We start from the raw sequence: 22,269 nt of genomic DNA on the forward strand, positions 1-22,269 counted from the left end.
GTCTATATTATCTGATAGCCTGATAACATTATATAGCAGCATATTATAGTTGTCTGAAGGTGATAGAATGATGGAAGTGACAGGTGCATCATACCTGTTCTCTGTGAAGGACCAACACTGATGTCTCCAGATGGCAGAAATGTAGTAGAGAGGTTTGGGAGGGTTGTGGAGAGGTTTGGTAAGGTTGTGGAGAGGTTAGAGGATGTTGTAGAGACGTTTGGGGAGGTTGTGGAGGTGAATGGGGATGTTGTAGAGAGGTTTGGGAAGGTTGTGGAGGTGTATGGGGATGTTGTAGAGAAGTTTGGGGAGGTTGTGGAGGTGTATGGGGATGTTGTAGAGAGGTTTGGGGAGGTTGTGGAGATGTATGGGGATGTTGTAGAGAGGTTTGGGTAGATTGTGGAGGTGTATGGGGATGTTGTAGAGAGGTTTGGGGAGATTGTGGAGGTGTATGGGGATGTTGTAGAGAGGTTTGGGGAGGTTGTGGAGATGTATGGGGATGTTGTAGTGAGGTTTGGTGAGATTGTGGAGGTGTATGGGGATGTTGTAGAGAGGTTTTGGAAGGTTGTGGAGGTGTATGGGGATGTTGTAGGGAGGTTTGGGAAGGTTGTGGAGGTGTATGGGGATGTTGTAGGGAGGTTTGGGAAGGTTGTGCAGACATGAAGTGACAGTTGACGGTCTAGTAGGAGCTGTGTGTAAAACGACAGAACAGGCATCCACAAATACTGTCACCATTTTGCTTTTCTCTAATGATGGTATCGATGATATACATGTAAATAACCCAATCTACCTACCTCATCCCCATATTGTTATTATTCACTGTTCTGCTCTTTTGCACACCAGTATCACTACTTACACACCATCATCTGCTCACCTTCATCTGCTCATCTATCACTCCAGTGTTAATCTGATAAATTGTAATTACTTTTCTACTATGGTCTCTTTATTGCCTTACCTCCTCACACCATTTGCACACACTGTATATAGACTGTCTTTTTCTACTGTATGTTTGTTTATCCCATGTGTAACTCTGTGTTGTTGTTTGAGTCGCACTGCTATGCTTTATCTTGGCCAGATCACAGTTGTAAATGAGAACTTGTTCTCAACTGATGGAGAGTCTACTGAGCTGCTGTCTCTGCATCCACATGGAGAGTCTACTTAGCTGCTGCCTAAGCATCCACTTGGAGAGTGTACTTAGCTGCTGTCTCTGCATCCACATGGAGAGTCTACTGAGCTGCTGTCTCTGCATCCACATGGGGAGTCTACTGAGCTGCTGTCTCTGCATCCACATGGAGAGTGTATCTGCATCCACATGGAGTGTCTCTGCATCCACATGGAGTGTCTCTGCATCCACATGGAGAGTCTACTGAGCTGCTGTCTCTGCATCCACATGGGGAGTCTACTGAGCTGCTGTCTCTGCATCCACATGGAGAGTGTCTCTGCATCCACATGGAGAGTCTACTGAGCTGCTGTCTCTGCATCCACATGGAGAGTGTATCTGCATCCACATGGAGTGTCTCTGCATCCACATGGAGTGTCTCTGCATCCACATGGAGAGTGTCTCTGCATCCACATGGAGAGTCTCTGCATCCACATGGAGTGTCTCTGCATCCACATGGAGAGTGTCTCTGCATCCACATGGAGAGTCTACTGAGCTGCTGTCTCTGCATCCACATGGAGTGTATCTGCATCCACATGGAGTGTCTCTGCATCCACATGGAGTGTCTCTGCATCCACATGGAGAGTGTCTCTGCATCCACATGGAGAGTCTACTGAGCTGCTGTCTCTGCATCCACATGGAGAGTGTATCTGCATCCACATGGAGTGTCTCTGCATCCACATGGAGAGTGTCTCTGCATCCACATGGAGAGTCTACCATGGACACCTACATTACACAGACCGGCAATACGGCAGTCTGATTGGCTATTCGTTTGCTATGGTGAGAGAGTTCTGTGCCAGAGACAACCGATACAAAGACTTTCACACTGGATTGTGGACACTATTACTACAGCATATCGGCAAGCCAGCCGGCTTCTACCTTCCTAGTGCATTCTACTAGAGTAGCTACATCGTGGGCCTCTCACCTATGACCTCTGACCTCTGCTGTAGTGGTGCATTCTACTAGAGGAGTAGCTACATCGTGGTCACTGCTCCGAGGAGTTCCCCCTCAATGATATTTGCGCCTCGGCCAGTTGGGCCGTTTATGTGCTCTATTGGATTACTCCAATCCTTTTTGTTGGTGATTCACAGCGCCTTGAAAAGGACACGAGGTGGAAGTAGTGCGCTGCAGCTATTTAAGTTGGTGAGTCGCAGCACTACCCGGTACACAGTACTAATCTGAAATTCTAACTCGGAATGTATCCTGCCACGTGGAAGGATACCATATTGGAGTGATCCAATAGCTCACATAACCGTGGTTACATGCGTAACCTTCGATGTTCACTGAATTGTTAACTAGTTGCTCAAAGATAGCTAGCATCAATGCTAGCTTTGTTAACACCGGCTGCGTGATGAAACAGTTTCCTGTTTAGGTTAGAGGTCACGTTGAAGTGCATTTCAAATATAAACAGATTTGAAGCGATTTTACATTCTTCCATACCAAACAGATTGCTCTCTCAGGTGTTCTTGGAAGATCCCCTTTGAAAGAACAGGAGAACGCAGAACGCAAGTGCGCATTTTGGAACACAGCCAATGTTTTTACCACGTTTTAACTTTTGATGATGTCATCGGGTATAACTTTTTAACTCTATATTTGTTTTTTACAACGTAAAGAAATGCGCCGTTTTCACATATAGACAACGTGCTGTCGATAATGAAAATGATGAAAAGAGATTTTCCTTTTAATTAATTCATTGCTTAATTCATTGGAATTTCCTCTTTCTAAGTCGGCTGCTGTTGTGTTGTGATGATGCAGACTTCTACCAGTGTTTCTGGGGTAATACTGACACCTACTGGTTCATCATTGTCTTGACTGATCCCAAAGAGAAAGAACTAAGCCATAGCAATAGTACACTACATGCCCAGTACATTATTCACACATTAATACATTTATACATATATTTATCATTTATATTTTATTAACACTATTAAATGACTGCACATACAAAGCATTTTAGAGCAATAGGATGAAATTATATTATAGCTGCAGTTTAAACTAGAAAAGGGAGATGTTTGTGTTGATATAATCCCAACTAGATGTCCATGTATTTTCACATTACAAACATTAGTGATCAGAACATACACTTTCTGGCCTCAAGCCTTAGTTAAAGGTTCAACAATGAAATTGTGTTGGTTCAAATAGAAATATTTTACTAATCATTCTAGAAATACGAGAAATATAAAAATATCCTTAAAATATCATTATTTATAACTGGATGTATGTAAGATATTAAATAAGAAATGGCTTGGTTTAGGACATAAACCCATCTCACCTATGCATAATTTATGAACTTTACATAAATTATTTAGATAACTGGATTAATTGTTTAGGATACAGGAAGCATGACAAGTTCAATCTTCATTTTGGGACCCTGAAAGTCAAAAACAAATACACTGTTATTTAGTTACATAGTTACCTGAGTGTCCATCACTGACATCAACATAATTTGTTTGATTGACATCTATTATTGGTTTTGATTGATAAGAGGTCGTACTCACAGGTGATTGGTCCGATGGTGAGGGGTTCGAGGGGGACAGAGGGGGTGACAGAGCGGTATTTCCTTTTGGCGCACACCTGAGGAGAGAGACGAGAAGGAGTCAGAGAGATCAGATACTGAGACAGAGAGACAAGAAGGAGTCAGAGAGACCAGACACTGAGACAGAGAGACGAGAAGGAGTCAGAGAGACCAGACACTGAGACAGAGAGGCCAGACACTGAGACAGACAGACCAGAGAGAGTCAGCGAGACCAGACACTGAGACAGAGAGACCAGAGAGAGTCAGAGAGACCAGAGAGAGTCAGAGAGACCAGACACTGAGACAGAGAGATGGGACGGAGTCAGAGAGACCAGACACTGAGACAGAGAGACCAGAGAGACCAGATACTGAGACAGAGAGACTCAGGAGAGTCAGAAACCACTACACACAAACTGAGTGAGATCAGAGAGAGACCACAAACTGAGTGAGACCAGAGAGAGACCACAAACTGAGTGAGACCAGAGACAGAGTGGATGAGTCAGCGGGAAAGATGCAGGACTCACTGGAGTGCAGGAGGAGCTCCTCTGGTCACACAGGCTGAGTCTGCAGTGCAGGAAGACGTCCCGGTAGTCCCCCTGGTACAGGAACAGCAGAGCAGAGAAGCGAGCCCTGAGAGACGAGCCGCTCTCCTCCACCCTCACCTGACGGAATTCAGTCGGACATCTAGTAAACAGGGAGGGTCATGGGTTTAGGTTAGATAACGCAACACAAAATACACAAACATTAGGGTTCGTTTCCCAGACACAGAATAAGCCTGATCCTGGAGTAAAAAGCATTCTCAATGGAGAAGCTACATGTAAAGTGTTTTTAGTCCAGGACCAGCCTTAATCTGTGTCTGGGAAAACCTCCTCCTTGAGTATAAACCAAGACACCTGCACACATACTTGTTCTGAATGATGTAGTATCGCATGATGTCTTTAGGGTCGGGGGATTGCGTGGCATAGCAGTCCTCCAGAACAACCACGAAACGCTCCGTCTCGGACTCCTCTACGGACACGCCCACGTGCAGCACGGAACCCACCGGCAAGGTGACTCCGCCCGCTGGGTAAGCCTTTGTGAAGTCGTCGCTGTGGTACAGAGTCATGTTGGAGCCCACTCTGGAGCCCTTACCGACTCTGGAACCCTTCAGCCTGTCAAATGGGCCAATAGGAGGTTTGGTTTTGTTAGATTCCAAATAAACAGAGTAGAAAACTCACGGATGTCTAGTAAAGCTGAAACCAAGTTTATTCACCACTGGGTCATACAGCAGCATGACAACGACATGTTTCCAACAGTGGTAGTATATAGACCCCAATGTGGATGGAGCATCCTCCTTCCCTCTAAACATGACAGGTTTCCACCAGTGGTAGTATATAGACCCCAATGTGGGTGGAGCATCCTCCTTCCCTCTAAACATCACATGTTTCCACCAGTGGTAGTATATATAGACCCCAAAGTGGGTGGAGCATCCTCCTTCCCTCTAAACATGACATGTTTATTGCTGGGCAGGAAGTTAAGTGATGCAGGCAATAAACTGTTCCTTCTCCCAATGTGACCTGACCTCCATTCCTCACTAACCCACATCTCTCCATCCTTATCAGTTCCTGCAACCATGTGATTGCCTTTCCTTTACTCAATACATTCCAAGCTTAACTGCCTCCACCACAAACATTCCTCCTACAGATAACCATTAACATCTGGTGTAGAAACCTGACTATGGTATTCAATATTTCAAGTGTAGGAGTCAGAGCCCATCAGTTAGATAAGAAATTATTATTTTTATTATTATAGTTTTAGCTCTATTACACAGCCAGCTTCAGCTACATATCTTGGTGGAACAACCAGAACAACCAGAACTGTGATGAGTGAGTGGACAGATGTCCCGACCGTCGAGTGAATAATTGGACCAAGGCGCAGCGTGAGTAGAGTTCCACATTTTAACGATAGTGAAAATTCCAAAACAACAAAAAATATAACGATAGTGAAATATGTAGGGCACATAGGCACTCATACAAAACAATATCCCTCATCGCAGGTGGGAAAAAGGACACACTAAGTATGATCCCCAATTAGAGGTAACAATTATCAGCTGCCTCCAACTGGGAACCATACACACAACAACATAGAAATATAATACCTAGAAACCCCCCTAGTCACGCCCTGGCCTATTTCACCATAGAGAACCTAGAGGGCTCTCTATGGTCAGGGTGTGACAACAGAGGAGGTGATAAACTCTTAACTAGTTATCTAAAGGATCATCAAGAACCACGGGTTTAGAGTATAAACTGTCTACGCATTAACAGAATACTGACAGCTTGACATGTGTTAGCCTGCATTGTGTTACAGGGGCGCAACTTTGGTTTTAGAAGTTGGGGGGACATAGTTATTATTGTTTTTAAATCCAGTCGGATACCCAGCCTACCCAACCACTCGGAGGCGTCCGCATGGTCCTAAAGTACACCGCTGCCTCGTATTGTATCACATTCCAATGATAAAACTGGTCAAAGATGTTGTGTTACATTGTCCATGTTTTACAGTGTTTACTGTAACGTCACGTCTCCACTTACGACAGGTAGGGTTTGATGGCCACATCCAGGCTGGTCTCTGATTCCAGAGGGTAGGCACAGGAGAAAGGCACGCTCACAGGTCGGCTGAAGGACACGTCGGGAACGTGGTAGATGAATAAACTGTTGGAAAAGATGGCGTCCGTTCCGTTTGTCTGGTGAAAGGGGGAAAAGGGAAGAAGATTAGAAGCCAGGAGAGGACCTCTCACCAGTTCTCACAATAATATCATTCTTGGACTATTGTCTTCCAGTTCATCTGTTCATCATTTTCTGTTGATGGCAACATGTCTCTTTATCTAAGATTCCATTTGTTGCCACTCCTTGTCATTGCCAAAGAGACTGGCTTTCGACAATCTCAATGCTCAGTGTCCTGTCGTATTTACGGTGCAGTTGCTGATTGGTAGTTGGAAAAAACATTGATATTTTCCATGACAACGTCACGGAACATGAGGTGAGCGCAAATCTGGCACAATATAGAATAAGAATCTTATGAACAACAACAAACAGCCGTTACGACCTGCTGCTGTAATTACCTTGTGAGAAGGCAGTGTCTATCATAGAAATAAGAATGAATAGAAAGGGCGTCTCCATTCACGTCAGTGGAGCTCCCAAGCTTGTCGTCCTAAAACCTTACCTCTGGTTCATTCAGCCTTCCCTATGGGAAAAAAATGTATGTGGAAAGACGACGGTTTTGGAATAAACTCTGAAAATAAGGTCTGAGGTCGACACAGGCTTAGGAGATCTTACACATTTTGTTCTATGAGATGATACCAAATCAGATGTTATTTGTCACATACACATGGTTAGCAGATGTAGTGGGACACATACACATGGTTAGCAGATGTAGTGGGACACATACACATGGTTAGCAGATGTAGTGGGACACATACACATGGTTAGCAGATGTAGTGGGACACATACACATGGTTAGCAGATGTAGTGGGACACATACACATGGTTAGCAGATGTTAATGGTCACATACACATGGTTAGTAGATGTTATTGGTCACATACACATGGTTAGCAGATGTTAATGTGAGTGTAGCGACATGCTTGTGCTTCTAGTTCTGACAATGTAACAACATCTAACAAGTAATCTAACAAATTCACAGCGACTGCCTTATACGCACAAATGTAAAGGGATGAATAAGAATTAGTACACATGAATATATGGATGAGTGATGACCGTGCGGCATAGGTAAGATGCAGTAGACGGTATAGAGTACAGTATATACATATGAGATGAGTAATGTAGGGTATGGAAACATTATATAAATTGCTATTATTTAAAGTGACTAGTGATACCTTATTACATCTAATTATTAAAGTGGCCGGAGATTTGAGTCAGTATGTTGGCAGCAGCCACCTAATGTTAGTGGTGGCTGTTTAACAGTCTAATGGCCTTGAGATAGAAGCTGTTTTTCAGTCTCTCGGTCCCAGCGTTTATGCACCTCTACTGACCTCGCCTTCTGGATGATAGCGGGGTGAACAGGCAGTGGCTCGGGTGGTTGTTGTCCTTGATGATCTTTTGGCCTTCCTGTGACATCGGGTGCTGTAGGTGTCCTGGAGGGCAGGTCTTTTGTGATACAGTGCGACAGGATGCTCTCGAATGTGCATCTGTAAAAGTGTGTGAGTGTTTCTTCAGCCTTCTGAGGTTGAAGAGGCGCTGTTGTGCCTTCTTCACCATGCTGTCTGTGTGGGTGGACCATTTCAGTTTGTCTGTGATGTGTACGCCAAGGAACTTAAAACTTTCCACCGTCTCGAATACTGTCCCATTGATGTGGATGCTCCCTCTGCTGTTTCCTGAAGTCTACAATCATCTCCTTTGTTTTGTTGACGTTGAGTGAGAGGTTATTTTCCTGACACCACACTCCGAGGGCCCTCACCTCCTCCCTGTAGGCTGTCTCGTCGTTGTAGGTAATCAAGCCTACCACTGTAGTGTCGTCTGTAAACTTGATGATTGAGTTGGAGGCGTGCATGGCCATGCAGTCATGGGTGAACAGGGAGTACAGGAGAGGGCTGAGAACGCACCCTTGTGGGGCCCCAGTGTTGAGAATCAGTGAAGTGGAGGTGTTGTTTCCTACCCTCACCACCTGGAGGCGGCCCGGCAGAAAGTCCAGGACCCAGTTGCACAGGGTGGAGTTAAATGCTGAGCTGTAGTCAATGAACAGCATTCTTACATAGGTATTCCTCTTGTCCAGATAGGATAGGGCAGTGTGCAGTGTGATGGCGGTAAGCAAATTGTTTTGGGTTGTTTTGGGTCGGCCTCTGGGATAAGATCCCATGTCCAGGGTGGAGGTCCGCTTCGGGAAAGTGGTATTCCTGGTTGTACTGTAGGGAAGTGGTATTCCTGGTCGTACTGTAGGGAAGTGGTATTCCTGGTCGTACTGTAGGGAAGTGGTATTCCTGGTCGTACTGTATGGAAGTGGTATTCCTGGTCGTACTGTAGGGAAGTGGTATTCCTGGTCGTACTGTAGGGAAATGGTATTCCTGGTCGTACTGTAGGGAAGTGGTATTCCTGGTCGTACTGTAGGGAAGTGGTATTCCTGGTCGTACTGTAGGGAAGTGGTATTCCTGGTCGTACTGTAGGGAATTTGTATTCCTGGTTGTACTGTAGGGAAGTGGTATTCCTGGTCGTACTGTAGGGAAGTGGTATTCCTGGTCGTACTGTAGGGAAGTGTTATTCCTGGTTGTACTGTAGGGAAGTGGTATTCCTGGTCGTACTGTAGGGAAGTGGTATTCCTGGCCGTACTGTAGGGAAGTGGTATTCCTGGCCGTACTGTAGGGAAGTGGTATTCCTGGTCGTACTGTAGGGAAGTGGTATTCCTGGTCGTACTGTAGGGAAGTGGTATTCCTGGTCGTACTGTAGGGAAGTGGTATTCCTGGTCGTACTGTAGGGAAGTGGTATTCCTGGTCGTACTGTAGGGAAGTGGTATTCCTGGTCGTACTGTAGGGAAGTGGTATTCCTGTATTCCTGGTCGTACTGTAGGGAAGTGGTATTCCTGGTCGTACTGTAGGGAAGTGGTATTCCTGGTCGTACTGTAGGGAAGTGGTATTCCTGGTCGTACTGTAGGGAAGTTTACCAACGTGGACTTACAGCTGTAATTGCTACCAAAGGTGCTTCTACAAAGTATTGACTCAGCGGTGTAAATACTTATGTAACTGAGTTTTTTCTGTATTTCATTTTCAATACATTTGCAAAAATGTCTAAAAACATGTTTTCACTTTGTCATTATGGAGTATTGTGTGTAGATGTGTGCGAATTTCAAAAAAAATGTAATCTATGTTGAATTCAGGCTGTAACACAACAAAATGTGAAATAAGTCAAGGGGTATGAATACTTTCTGAAGGCCCTGTACATCCTATAAGGAAACATCAATCAAATCCTCCACCGCACCTCACACGCCCTCAAATGAAATGTATCCTTTCCTAAAAACGTATCTTGGCTTCATTATAGCATAATGCTGAAATAATGTTTATTTGTGTACATGTTTCTAATGATTTATTATATTATTTGCCCATCATTATTTGTCCATCTTAATCTTTTATTTTTCATTGGCCAGTCTGAGATATGGCTTTTTCTTTGCAACTATGCCTAGAAGGCCAGCATCACGGAGTCTCCTCTTCACTTTTGACGTTGAGACTGGTGTTTTGCGGGTACTATTGAATGAAACTGCCAGTTTAGGACTGTTTCTCAAACTAGACACTCTAATGTACTTGTCTTCTTGCTCAGTTGTGCACCGGGGCCTCCCACTCCTCTTTCTATTCTGGTTAGCGCCAGTTTGCACTGTTCTGTGAAGGGACTAGTACACAGCGTTGTACGAGATCTTCAGTTTCTTGGCAAATTTTCGCAAGGAATAGCCTTCATTTCTCAGAACAGGAAAACAGGAAAATTCAGAAGAAAGTTATTTGTTTCTGGCCATTTTGAGCCTGTAATCGAACCCACAAATGCCGATGCTCCAGATACTCAACTAGTCTAAAGAAGGCCAGTTTTATTTCTTCTTTAAATCAGAACAACTGTTTTCAGCTGTGCTAACATATTTTCTAATGATCAATTATCCATTTAAAATGATAAACTTGGATTAGCTAACACAACATGCCATTGGAACATAGAAGTGATGGTTGCTGATAATGGGTCTCTGTACGCCTCTGTAGATATTCCATTCAAAATCAGCCGTTTCCAGCTACAATAGTCATTTACAACATTAGCAATGTCTGCAATGTATTTCTGATCAGTTTGATGTTATTTTAATGAATTTCTTTAAAAAACGAGGACATTTCTGTGTGACCCCAAAGTGACCCCAAACTTTTGAACGGTGGTGTATACGTATGTATATTTATATTGTGTTACGAAGCATTTGAATAAGAGACCTAGACCTCAATATGTCTTCCGTGTTAAAATACAACATTAAAAAATAAACCATCTGTTTTCACTGTTCCATCCTTGTGCAATTCATGCATCTCCGCTGGCCTCTCTCTCTTCCAACCTCTCTGTATTCCGCTCAACCAGTAGCCCAAGCATGTCCCAGAAGTAGCAAACTACAGTAGTTCTGTCACCTACTTTTAGCCCAAGCATGTCCCAGAAGTAGCAAACTACAGTAGTTCTGTCACCTACTTTTAGCCCAAGCATGTCCCAGAAGTAGCAAACTACAGTAGTTCTGTCACCTACTTTTAGCCCAAGCATGTCCCAGAAGTAGCAAACTACAATAGTTCTGTCACCTACTTTAAGCAATAAAAAATAAAATGAAAATTCAATTTAAAAAAAAAATATATATATATATATATATATTAGAGGGAAAAAATACCTTGCTCTTTCTTACTGGATATAAAATAGGCTTCAGGCTACAGCGCTCACAGTGAACTGGCGGGGAAGTTTGAAGGGCGAGAGCTTCTCTGGTGTGACTGGTCACATTGGCTGGTGATAAACATGCAATAAATGGACTGTTCATATTTGAAGGCCTGTGTCTTTGGCAATGACAAGGATTGGCAACGAGTGAAATATTAGCTAAAGAGACTGGTATCCAGGGTTATGTCTAACAGCAAGTGCTCTCTTTTGATAGTTTTGGTGAGGAACTGGGTGAACGGGTCGGGGTCTGTTCTCACCTCCAGAGTGTTTCCGCAGGCGCCCTCCTTGCGCTCCACCTGGTACCATACCATGCCGCCACGCTCTTCGTGAGCGTTACACCGGGGGTCGGCCAGGTTAGTGGTGGTGGCGTCCAGACCAGCGGCCTCCAGGTTAGTCCTGTTGAGACCCACCTGTACCAGGCTCCGCCCACATACTACCTCTGGGTGCAGCAAAACAGGCTGATCTGTAAGAGAGGAAGAGAGAGACAGAGGGATGAGAAACAGGCTGATCTGTAAGAGAGGAAGAGAGAGACAGAGGGATGAGAAACAGGCTGATCTGTAAGAGAGGAAGAGAGAGACAGAGGGATGAGAAACAGGCTGATCTGTAAGAGAGGAAGAGAGAGACAGAGGGATGAGAAAATAAAGACAACAGAAAATTAGTTATTCAAAATGAAAAGAAGGAATTACAAATTCTCATATAAACTCTTCGAAAAAAGGGTTCCAAGAGGGTTCTTCGAATGTCCCCATAGGATAACCCTTTTTGGGTACAGGAAGGGGTTATACTTGGAACCCAATAGGGTTCTACCTGAAACCAAAATGGTTATAGCTGGCACCAAAAAAGGGTTCTTCACAGGGTTCTCTTATGGGGACAGCTGAAGAACCCTTTTAGGTTCTAGAGAGCACCTGTTTTTCTAAGAGAGTACATAGGTCCTCAAGCAGGTGTTTTCTGAGAACTCACCTGGCCTCTCACACCGCCAAGTGACCCCATCGGTCCTCAAGCAGGTGTTTTCTGAGAACTCACCTGGCCTCTCACACCGCCAAGTGACCCCATAGGTCCTCAAGCAGGTGTTTTCTGAGAACTCACCTGGCCTCTCACACCGCCAAGTGACCTCATCGGTCCTCAAGCAGGTGTTTTCTGAGAACTCACCTGACCTCTCACACCGCCAAGTGACCCCATCGGTGCTCACGCAGGTCTCCCCCTCTCTGCAGGTACCACACATTGCTTTTGGCGTAGTCGTGGCAACCTGTGACTGTGTTGTTGTTGTGGTGCGATTGTTCTCTACTGGTATTTCTGTAGATGTGACTGGTTTTGGTGTTGTGGTGGGAGCTGACACATCTGGAACAAGGAGTTAAACAGGAGACACAGTTATGAGGGAACATTCATCACTCATGTTTTGAAAGAACTAGTATGCTGGTATTACCAGAATCATACAATACGCCTGTATGAATGAATGGATGAATATGCTGAGTACTGTTGATATCTAGGACCATAAGAAGAACATCATGGTGTATATAACCAGCTGGTGAATGACTAAGCAGTAAACAGTTTAAAAATACAATAACTTCAATTCAAAAGGCAGAACAACAACAACAAGCCCCACTCAGAACTTGGCAAAGCAGGAGGCAAAACCTTACATGCACAATAGGCGAAGTAGCACCCGGGAGGCATGACGAACTTGTACACAAAGTAGTTCCCAGGGCATGCCTTGACGTGGATGGGCTGAGACTGCACCCAGCAGCAGTCCTCATTGAAGCTGGCGCAGACTGCACTCTGGACAATTTCATCCACCTGCTGGGGGGGAGGAAACGCCAGCCACAAGGGAGCCTGGGTGCCGCACTTGAAGGAATCCACGCACTTGTCCGGCATGGACACGCTCTGGTTGCCGATGAACATGCGGTAATAGCCGTCCCAGCGGACGTTGCGGTCACAGTGCTTGTTGCCCACGTGGTTGTTGGTGGAACGCCAGGCGTCGTTTAGGACCGTGTAGATCTTACAGGGGTTGGAGCACTGCTGGATGCCGTCGACCGTGATGCAGTCCTCCCCATCGGCGCACTCGTTGAAGCCGCAGCTGAACCGGACATGGGCAAGGTTGGTGTTGGAGGTGGGGTAGGAGCGGCGGACACGGCGAGGGGCATGGTGGTCGGCGGCAGCGGTGTGGCCAGGTAAACAGATGAGGCCGTCTCCGGAGAAGCCCTTCTTACAGGTGCATGTGATGTCACCTGCCATGGCGGAGGTGCGGCAGACGGCTTGTTCGTGACACGCCTCGCAGCTGGTGACAATCGTACCTGTGGGAATTTGGGAATATATGGGTTCATCGTCTTTTTAGGTTGAGGTATCATGATACACCTGAATTGTTTTGATGCTTCCATTTTTAGGTTCTGCGACTAAAGAGCAGAGAAAGTCCGTTGTGTGGTGGTTTATATAGTATTATACTGTATAAAAACACTTAACACACAATACATGTATCCCTGCACTGTCAACTCTAACCAAAAATATCTTGTTCAGAGTTAGATATGGCAGAACTAAAATAAGACAATGCAAAAATCAAATGAACAAATGCTATACAGTATAGTTTACATCATATATAGTATTCATTATGAATAAACAGAAATAATTTCATGTTTAAAATATACAGTGCATTTGGAAAGTATTCAGACCCCTTGACCTTTTCCACATGTTGTTACTTTACAGCCTATTTCTAAAATTGATTAAATTGTTTTTTACCCTCAAGGACATTCCGAGACCTGTCCCGAAGCCACTCTTGCGTTGTCTTGGCTGTGTGCTTAGGGTCGTTGTCCTGTTGGAAGGTGAACCTTTGCCCCAGTCTGAGGTTCTGAGCGCCCTGAAGCAAGTTTTCATCAAGGAGCTCCGATCATCTTTCCCTCGATCCTGACTAGTCTCTCAGTCCCTGCCACTGAAAACCTCCCCACAGCATGATGCTGCAACCACCATGCTTCACCGTAGGGTTTGGTGCCAGGTTTTCCCAAGACGTGATGCTTGATTCAGGCCAAAGAGTTCAAGCTTGGTTTCATCAGACCAGAGAACATTGTTTCTCATGGTCTGAGAGTCCTTGAGGTGCCTTTTGGCAAAGTCCAAGTGGGTTGTCGTGTGCCTTTTACTGAGGAGTGGCTTCTGTCTGGCCACTCTACCATACTGGCCTGATTGGTGGAGTGGTACAGAGACGGTTGTCCTTCTGGAGCTATGTCAGAGTCACCTCCCTGACCAAGGCCCTTCTCCTCCGATTGCTCAGTTTGGCCAGGCGGCAAGCGCTAGGAAGAGTCTTGTGGTTCCAAACTTCTTCCATATATGAATGGAAATCATGTCCAATTTCCAAATCATGTCCAATCAATTGAATTTACCACAGGTGGACTCCAATCAAGTTGTAGAAATATCTCACGGATGATCAACGGAAACAGGATGCACCTGAGCTCAATTTCGAGTCTCATAGCAAAGGGTCTGAATACTTATGCAACTAAGTTATTTATATTTTTATTCAAATTCTAAAAACCTGTTTTCGCTTTGTTATTATGGGGTATAGTGTGTAGATTGATGAGGATCAAAAATGAATTTAATCCATTTTAGAATAAGGCTGTAACGTAACAAAATGTGGTAAAAGTCAAGGGGTCTGAATACTTTCCAAATGTAATATATAGTATATTTGTGTGTACCTGAGGTATGTCCAGCTGTTGATGTATTAAATATATAGTATATTTGTGTGTACCTGAGGTATGTCCAGCTGTTGATGTATTAAATATATAGTATATTTGTGTGTACCTGAGGTATGTCCAGCTGTTGATGTATTAAATGTATAGTATATTTGTGTGTACCTGAGGTATCTCCAGCTGTTGATGTATTAAATATATAGTATATTTGTGTGTACCTGAGGTATGTCCAGCTGTTGATGTATTAAATGTATAGTATATTTGTGTGTACCTGAGGTATGTCCAGCTGTTGATGTATTAAATATATAGTATATTTGTGTGTACCTGAGGTATGTCCAGCTGTTGATGTATTAAATATATAGTATATTTGTGTGTACCTGAGGTATGTCCAGCTGTTGATGTATTAAATATATAGTATATTTGTGTGTACCTGAGGTATGTCCAGCTGTTGATGTATTAAATGTATAGTATATTTGTGTGTACCTGAGGTATCTCCAGCTGTTGATGTATTAAATATATAGTATATTTGTGTGTACCTGAGGTATGTCCAGCTGTTGATGTATTAAATGTATAGTATATTTGTGTGTACCTGAGGTATGTCCAGCTGTTGATGTATTAAATATATAGTATATTTGTGTGTACCTGAGGTATGTCCAGCTGTTGATGTATTAAATATATAGTATATTTGTGTGTACCTGAGGTATGTCCAGCTGTTGATGTATTAAATATATAGTATATTTGTGTGTACCTGAGGTATGTCCAGCTGTTGATGTATTAAATGTATAGTATATTTGTGTGTACCTGAGGTATGTCCAGCTGTTGATGTATTAAATATATAGTATATATGTGTGTACCTGAGGTATGTCCAGCTGTTGATGTATTAAATATATAGTATATTTGTGTGTACCTGAGGTATGTCCAGCTGTTGATGTATTAAATATATATAGTATATTTGTGTGTACCTGAGGTATGTCCAGCTGTTGATGTATTAAATATATAGTATATATGTGTGTACCTGAGGTATGTCCAGCGCTGGACAGAACCAGTAGAGGCACCAGCAGAGCCACCAGGATCATCCTCATCAACACTAGTTACTTCTACAGGGGCAGAAACGGGGAACACAACCTGAAGGGAAATACACTTATTATATTCATCCACACTTTATCCACAATTTACATCCACTGGAACGTCTGGCACGTTTCAATGCAAGTTGGACTTGATTTAATTTGACTGTATCTATACAGGTCATCCTATGGTGATAAAACACATTTTATTTTCTGTCACAAGACTGCAATAAACCACATTAGAAAACATCTAATACAATAATAGATATTAAGCACAGACACACATTCTCTGGAGGGTATTATAACAACACATCTAATACAATAATAGATATTAAGCATGGACACACATTCTCTGGAGGGTATTATAACAACACATCTAATACAATAATAGATATTAAGCACGGACACACATTCTCTGGAGGGTATTATAACAACACATCTAATACAATAATAGATATTAAGCACGGACACACATTCTCTGGAGGGTATTATAACAACACATCTAATACAATAATAGATATTAAGCATGGACACACATTCTCTGAAGGGTATTATAACAAAACATCTAATACAATAATAGATATTAAGCATGGACACACATTCTCTGAAGGGTATTATAACAACACATCTAATACAATAATAGATATTAAGCATGGACACACATTCTCTGGAGGGTATTATAACATTTCAAACTTAGTCAGTTCAGATATATTAATTTCACCAAACCAAAAATAACTTTGTTTAACCATACAGGATGAATATTGATCTGAGAGAAGTACTGACTTACCAAATGTTGATGCTGACTGCTGGAACCACCTGTAAACGAGGCATTTATACACTGGTTATCTGGGAGTGGGGGAAGCAGGTCACATTGTGCAATATTCCCAGGGACAATACCTTAGTCTGGGTCCCAGTCTGTTCAGCTCTCATTCCACTCCTTGCCACTCCTTGTCATGATAAACTGTTTGGCAATGACACAGAGTACATGGAGTGAAATGTCAGACGAAACTGACTGGATTTCAGACTAACAATAGGTGTGGAAGAGGTTTAATCACAACTATAGATCCCAACTACAGTATCATCTTAATTTGATCACTCTGTTGTTGCTGAACATTTCCCAGTGTATTTGAGTTTTAAGAAGGATTCTAAAGTTTGTAATTTCCACTCAGAAATATCAGACTTGATTTTATTTTACAAAAAATGTATCAACCCCTAATTATAATCCACATAGTAATTCACATTTTCTGTTGCTACAGGATTATTTTCCTTCTGTAGCAAACTGGCTCAAATTACGATCCTACATCTGTATCATCGTTGAGATGTAAGGAATGCATAACCATAAAACCGTGGGGTGTGGTTAAGGTAAAGTCTATATGCTCTGTTGGGTGGCGGCAGATACAATGGATGTTTTCAAACTAATTAAGCGACAGGGCAAGTGGCTGGTGGCTGGTGGGTGGTGGGTGGTGGGTGGTGGCTGGTGGGTGGTGGGTGGGTGGCTGGTGGGTGGTGGCTGGTGGCTGGTGGCTGGTGGGTGGGTGGCTGGTGGGTGGTGGGTGGCTGGGTGGCTGGTGGGTGGCTGGTGGCTGGTGGGTGGTGGCTGGTGGCTGGTGGGTGGCTGGTGGCTGGTGGGTGGCTGGTGGCTGGGTGGCTGGTGGGTGGCTGGTGGCTGGTGGGTGGTGGCTGGTGGCTGGTGGGTGGTGGGTGGGTGGCTGGTGGGTGGTGGGTGGGTGGCTGGTGGCTGGTGGGTGGGTGGGTGGCTGGTGGCTGGTGGCTGGTGGGTGGGTGGCATTAGGCCAACACCGTATGATTAACGAGGTAAATAATGCCTCACAATATCCCAGAGAACCACTTAACATTTTGCTGACTTCTTACCTCTCGGGCTCTGTTATAAAGACAATGTGTCATGGGTTGCTGGTGCTATTGGATAGGCCAACACCCTTGTTTTAATGTCATTTCCACCCTTCTTCTTCCATCAGTTTTTCAATCAGTTTATTTGTCTTATGTTTGCACTGTAGATGTCTGTTTCAACTGTGCAGTATTTCAATCTGTTTTCTGTCGTTTGTATGTACTATATACTCTGCTCAAAAAATAAAGGGAACACTAAAATAACACATCCTAGATCTGAATGAATTAAATATTATTAAATACTTTTTCTTTACATAGTTGAATGTGCTGACAACAAAATCACACAAAAATTATCAAAGGAAATCAAATTTATCAACCCATGGAGGTCTGGATTTGGAGTCACACTCAAAATTAAAGTGGAACAATCCACTACAGAATGATCCAACTTTGATGTAATGTCCTTAAAACAAGCCAAAATGAGGCTCAGTAGTGTGTGTGGCCTCCACGTGCCTGTATGATCTCCCTACCTCGCCTGGGCATGCTCCTAATGAGGTGGTGGATGGTCTCCTGAGGGATCTCCTCCCAGACCTGGACTAAAGCATCCGCCAACTCCTGGACAGTCTGTGGTGCAACGTGGCGTTGGTGGATGGAGCGAGACATGATGTCCCAGATGTGCTCAATTGGATTCAGGTCTGGGGAACGGGCGGGCCAGTCCATAGCATCAATGCCTTCCTCTTGCAGGAACTGCTGACACACTCCAGCCACATGAGGTCTAGCATTGTCTTGCATTAGGAGGAACCCAGGGCCAACCGCACCAGCATATGGTCTCACAAGGGGTCTGAAGATCTCATCTCGGTACCTGTTACGGATACAGGTATCCTGTGTCTGTGTGTATCCTGTGTTTCTTTTCTCTCCTTCTCCCCTCACAGGTGAAAATCATCACTCCCCAATCAGTCAACAATCAACCCATCAATCAGAAGACACACCTCCTCCTGTTTCCTACCCTATCACAGTTCCTTTCCCTTGGTTTAAAAACCCTATCATTTGTTTGCTCTGGAGCTCAATCTTTGTAATGCCATGTTGGTAGATAGCTGTTCTTTGTAGATTTCAGGAGAGCTCAATCTTTGTAATGCCATGTTGGTAGATAGCTGTTCTTGGTAGATTTCAGGAGAGCTCAATCTTTGTAATGCTATGTTGGTAGATCGCTGTTCTTGTAGATTTCAGGAGAGCTCAATCTCTTTGTAATGCCATGTTTGTAGATCTCTGTTCTTCGCTCGCTCTCTGTGTATTAATTAACCTCCTCTTTTGTTTGAGCACCTCCATAGCACTTTGTCATCACCTGTGAGTATTGTTTTGGTTATGGTGTTTGTTTGTTGCTGGTGGGAAAAGGGGAAACCAAGACAAGTCGCCCATGGGCATACACTACCCGTAGGTAAACTTTGTTAAAAACACTAGTTAGAACTGGGTGGACCACCCACTGTATTTTTGGTTAGTTAGTTAGCTGTTGTTGAAATAGGCTAGTCTAGCTTAGGGGTGTTTTTGCATATTTGTTTCTTTCCTTGGGTCCAGCTCAGCCCCTTTTCCTGCTTCCCCCCCATTACCGTGTGTTTAGAAATAAACCCTGAGTTTGACGGTATTATTTCGGTTGTCGTGGTTATTTCGTTCACACGTACTTTGTCACAATTATAATTTACATGAGTTATGTTACGCGTCTCACTACCATCCCCCCTAGACTGTCGGGCCAAAAAGGGATTCGTAACATAAGTGGGGGCTCATCCGGGATCTGTCTTTACTGACACCCATGCCGCTCATGTAGATTGTTGTAGTGGTATAGTGCAGTGTTGAGCGTCATAGCTGAAGTAGCATTAGTGTTTGCTATTTTTGTTGGCTCTTGTGAAGTAGTGTAAGATGGCTACTTTTGATTTGAAGTCCTTTTTGGATAATCCTTCGTGGGAGGTTTTTGATAAATGTCGTAGAGTTGATTTAGTGACCTTGGCTGACCATTATTCAGTATCGTTTTCGCAGAGTTTAGTTAAGGCGGAGGTTAAACAGCTAGTATTAAATGTATTGTTGGAAGAGCAAGTGCTTGTGTTACCGCTGCCTGAGCATACTAACCCTGTAGGGGATGTAACTGCTCCTATAAGCCCGTTGGTGTCTGATAATGAGGGCGAGGCTAAAACACCAGCCACATTGTCCCATTTTGATCCACTCTCCCCACTGTCAAACGGTGATGCCAGAAGGGATGTCCGTTTAGCACAGTTCCAACTAGAGGTGGAAGAGAGAGCCCAAGTTAGGCGAGAGACTCTCCAGTTGGAGATGTGTAAAATTGAGGCAGAAAAAGAACGAGAACAACGGCAGATGATGTGTAAAATTGAGGCAGAAAGAGAACAGCGGCAGATGACGTTTAAAATGCGCCAGATGGAACTGGAGGCAGAGACAGCGAGGCTAGCCTTCGTTCCTACTGTGCCTGTTTGTGAGCCGTCCTCACCTGCTGTGTCCTCAAACACGTTTGACATTAGTAGGCAGATAGCCTTAGTACCTTTGTTCAGAGAGTCGGAGGTTGACTCCTATTTTTGTGTATTTGAGCGTATAGCCGTAGCATTGAAGTGGCCTGAAGAGGTATGGTGCCTATTACTTCAGTGTAAATTAACTGGTAAAGCCCAAGAGGTTTTGTCAGCGCTACCTCTGGAGGACAGTTTGAATTATGAAGTGGTCAAAGCTACTGTTCTTCGTGCCTATGAGCTTGTGCCTGAGGCATACCGACAGAGATTTAGGTCTCATAGAAAGTCTTCTAGTAAGACTTATGTGGAATTTGCTAGAGATAAGGGAAATCTGTTTGATAAATGGCATGCTGCTAGTAAGGTAACTGATTTCAACTCTCTCCGGGAGTTAATCTTGTTGGAAGAGTTTAAAAATTGCTTACCCGAACGCATTGTAGTTTACCTAAACGAACAGAAAGTATCCTCCCTGGCAGAAGCGTCTGTGTTGGCAGACGAGTTTGTGTTGACGCACAAGAGTGTGTTTTCGGCTCATACTGAGAGTAGAACCACTGAGTTTCCTACCTTTAGCCCTAGTCGGCCCGCAGTAGTATATCAAGCACGCCAGAAGAATGAGCGTTCCTGTTTCTATTGTCATAAAGTGGGACATATGATTAATGATTGCTTCAAACTTAAACGAAAACAAGGGATGCCTCTTCGTGCCAAGCCACCAACAGGTGTTGCTCTAATTCGTACGGTTGTGAGGTCTACAACAAAACAGCTGCCTAAGGGTAACTGCAGTTTGAAAGACCCAGTCCCCGACCGCAGTTATGAACCATTCATTTTCGAGGGGTTTGTGTCCCTAACGAATGACGAAGCGTCTCAGCGTCCGGTTAAAATCCTTAGAGATACTGGTGCGGCGCAGTCGTTTATATTGTCTGATGTGTTGCCCTTATCTGACGATACATACTGTGGTTCCAGTGTGTTAGTGCAGGGTATTGAAATGGGTTTTGTCCCAGTGCCGTTGCACTTTGTGAAAGTACACTCTGAGTTAATCAGTGGAATATTCAGAGTGGGGGTACGTCCTAAGTTGCCAGTGAAAGGTGTGACCTTTATAATGGGTAACGATATTGCCGGAGGAAAGGTAGTACCCGTATTGGAAGTATTGGATAAAAGTGACCACTCTCTCTCGAATGAGTTGGCACAGAGTTATCCACATGTGTTCCCCGCTTGTGCTGTCACTCGTGCTCAGGCACTACAAGAGGGTGACGTGATAGATTTGTCGAACACTGTTCTGTTCAAAGAGGATGATCAAGAGGATGGATTGTGTGATACCTCTGAGAAGTTGATCACCTCTGACAAACAGCCCAGGAAAGAATTAAAGAACGTTGAACTTATTGCTGATGCAATACAGTTACCAGTTACTCGTGAGCAGCTGATTGCTAACCAAAAGGTTGACAACAAGCTTGCTAAATGTTTTTCTAGTGTTGTCTCGTTAGAAGAGGTGAAGAAGAAGAATGTGGCTTACTTCATTGATGGTAATCTCCTCATGCGTAAATGGAAATCCCATGTTGACGCGGGTGGAGATTGGAATGCTGTTTACCAAATAGTGATTCCTACAGCCTTTCGACAAAATGTGTTATCCCTTGCTCATGATCACCAGTGGTCTGGTCATTTAGGAATTACAAAGACGTATGATCGGATCCTTCGACATTTCTTTTGGCCAGGTTTAAAACAAGATGTGGCTCAGTCCTGTCGGACATGCCACACCTGTCAGATAACAGGAAAACCAAATCAGGTTATTCCTCCCGCTCCTCTGTGCCCATACCTGTAATAGGTGAACCATTTGAGCATGTGGTGGTTGATTGTGTCGGACCGTTACCGAAGACAAAATTGGGTAACCAGTTTTTGTCTCGTGTGTGTGTGTGAAAATGTTTTCTGTATGTTTTGCAAGGTTGTTGCTTTGTTGTGAGTATTCATTGAAATACTGTGGTCGCAACCCCTAGGGTTGCTCTTTTAAGGGTGGGAGTGTTACGGATACAGGTATCCTGTGTCTGTGTGTATCCTGTGTTTCTTTTCTCTCCTTCTCCCCTCACAGGTGAAAATCATCACTCCCCAATCAGTCAACAATCAACCCATC

General features: G+C 43.9%; 1 protein-coding gene across 1 annotated transcript; it reads right to left on the minus strand.

Moving 5' to 3' along the window:
* Positions 1-195: 195 nt before the first annotated feature.
* On the minus strand, positions 196-15,868 carry LOC139370549 (pancreatic secretory granule membrane major glycoprotein GP2-like). The gene is made up of 9 exons (XM_071110113.1): positions 15,759-15,868; positions 12,716-13,366; positions 12,228-12,416; positions 11,339-11,544; positions 6,239-6,390; positions 4,577-4,822; positions 4,196-4,355; positions 3,655-3,730; positions 196-686 (listed from the first exon to the last, which is right to left on the minus strand). Exons 1-9 carry the CDS (start codon positions 15,823-15,825, stop codon positions 196-198), a joined length of 2,238 nt encoding a protein of 745 aa, XP_070966214.1. The 5' UTR covers positions 15,826-15,868.
* Positions 15,869-22,269: the final 6,401 nt, after the last annotated feature.

This window comes from Oncorhynchus clarkii, chromosome 17 (assembly GCF_045791955.1).
Source record: "Oncorhynchus clarkii lewisi isolate Uvic-CL-2024 chromosome 17, UVic_Ocla_1.0, whole genome shotgun sequence".
NCBI classification, from domain to species: Eukaryota; Metazoa; Chordata; class Actinopteri; order Salmoniformes; family Salmonidae; genus Oncorhynchus; species Oncorhynchus clarkii.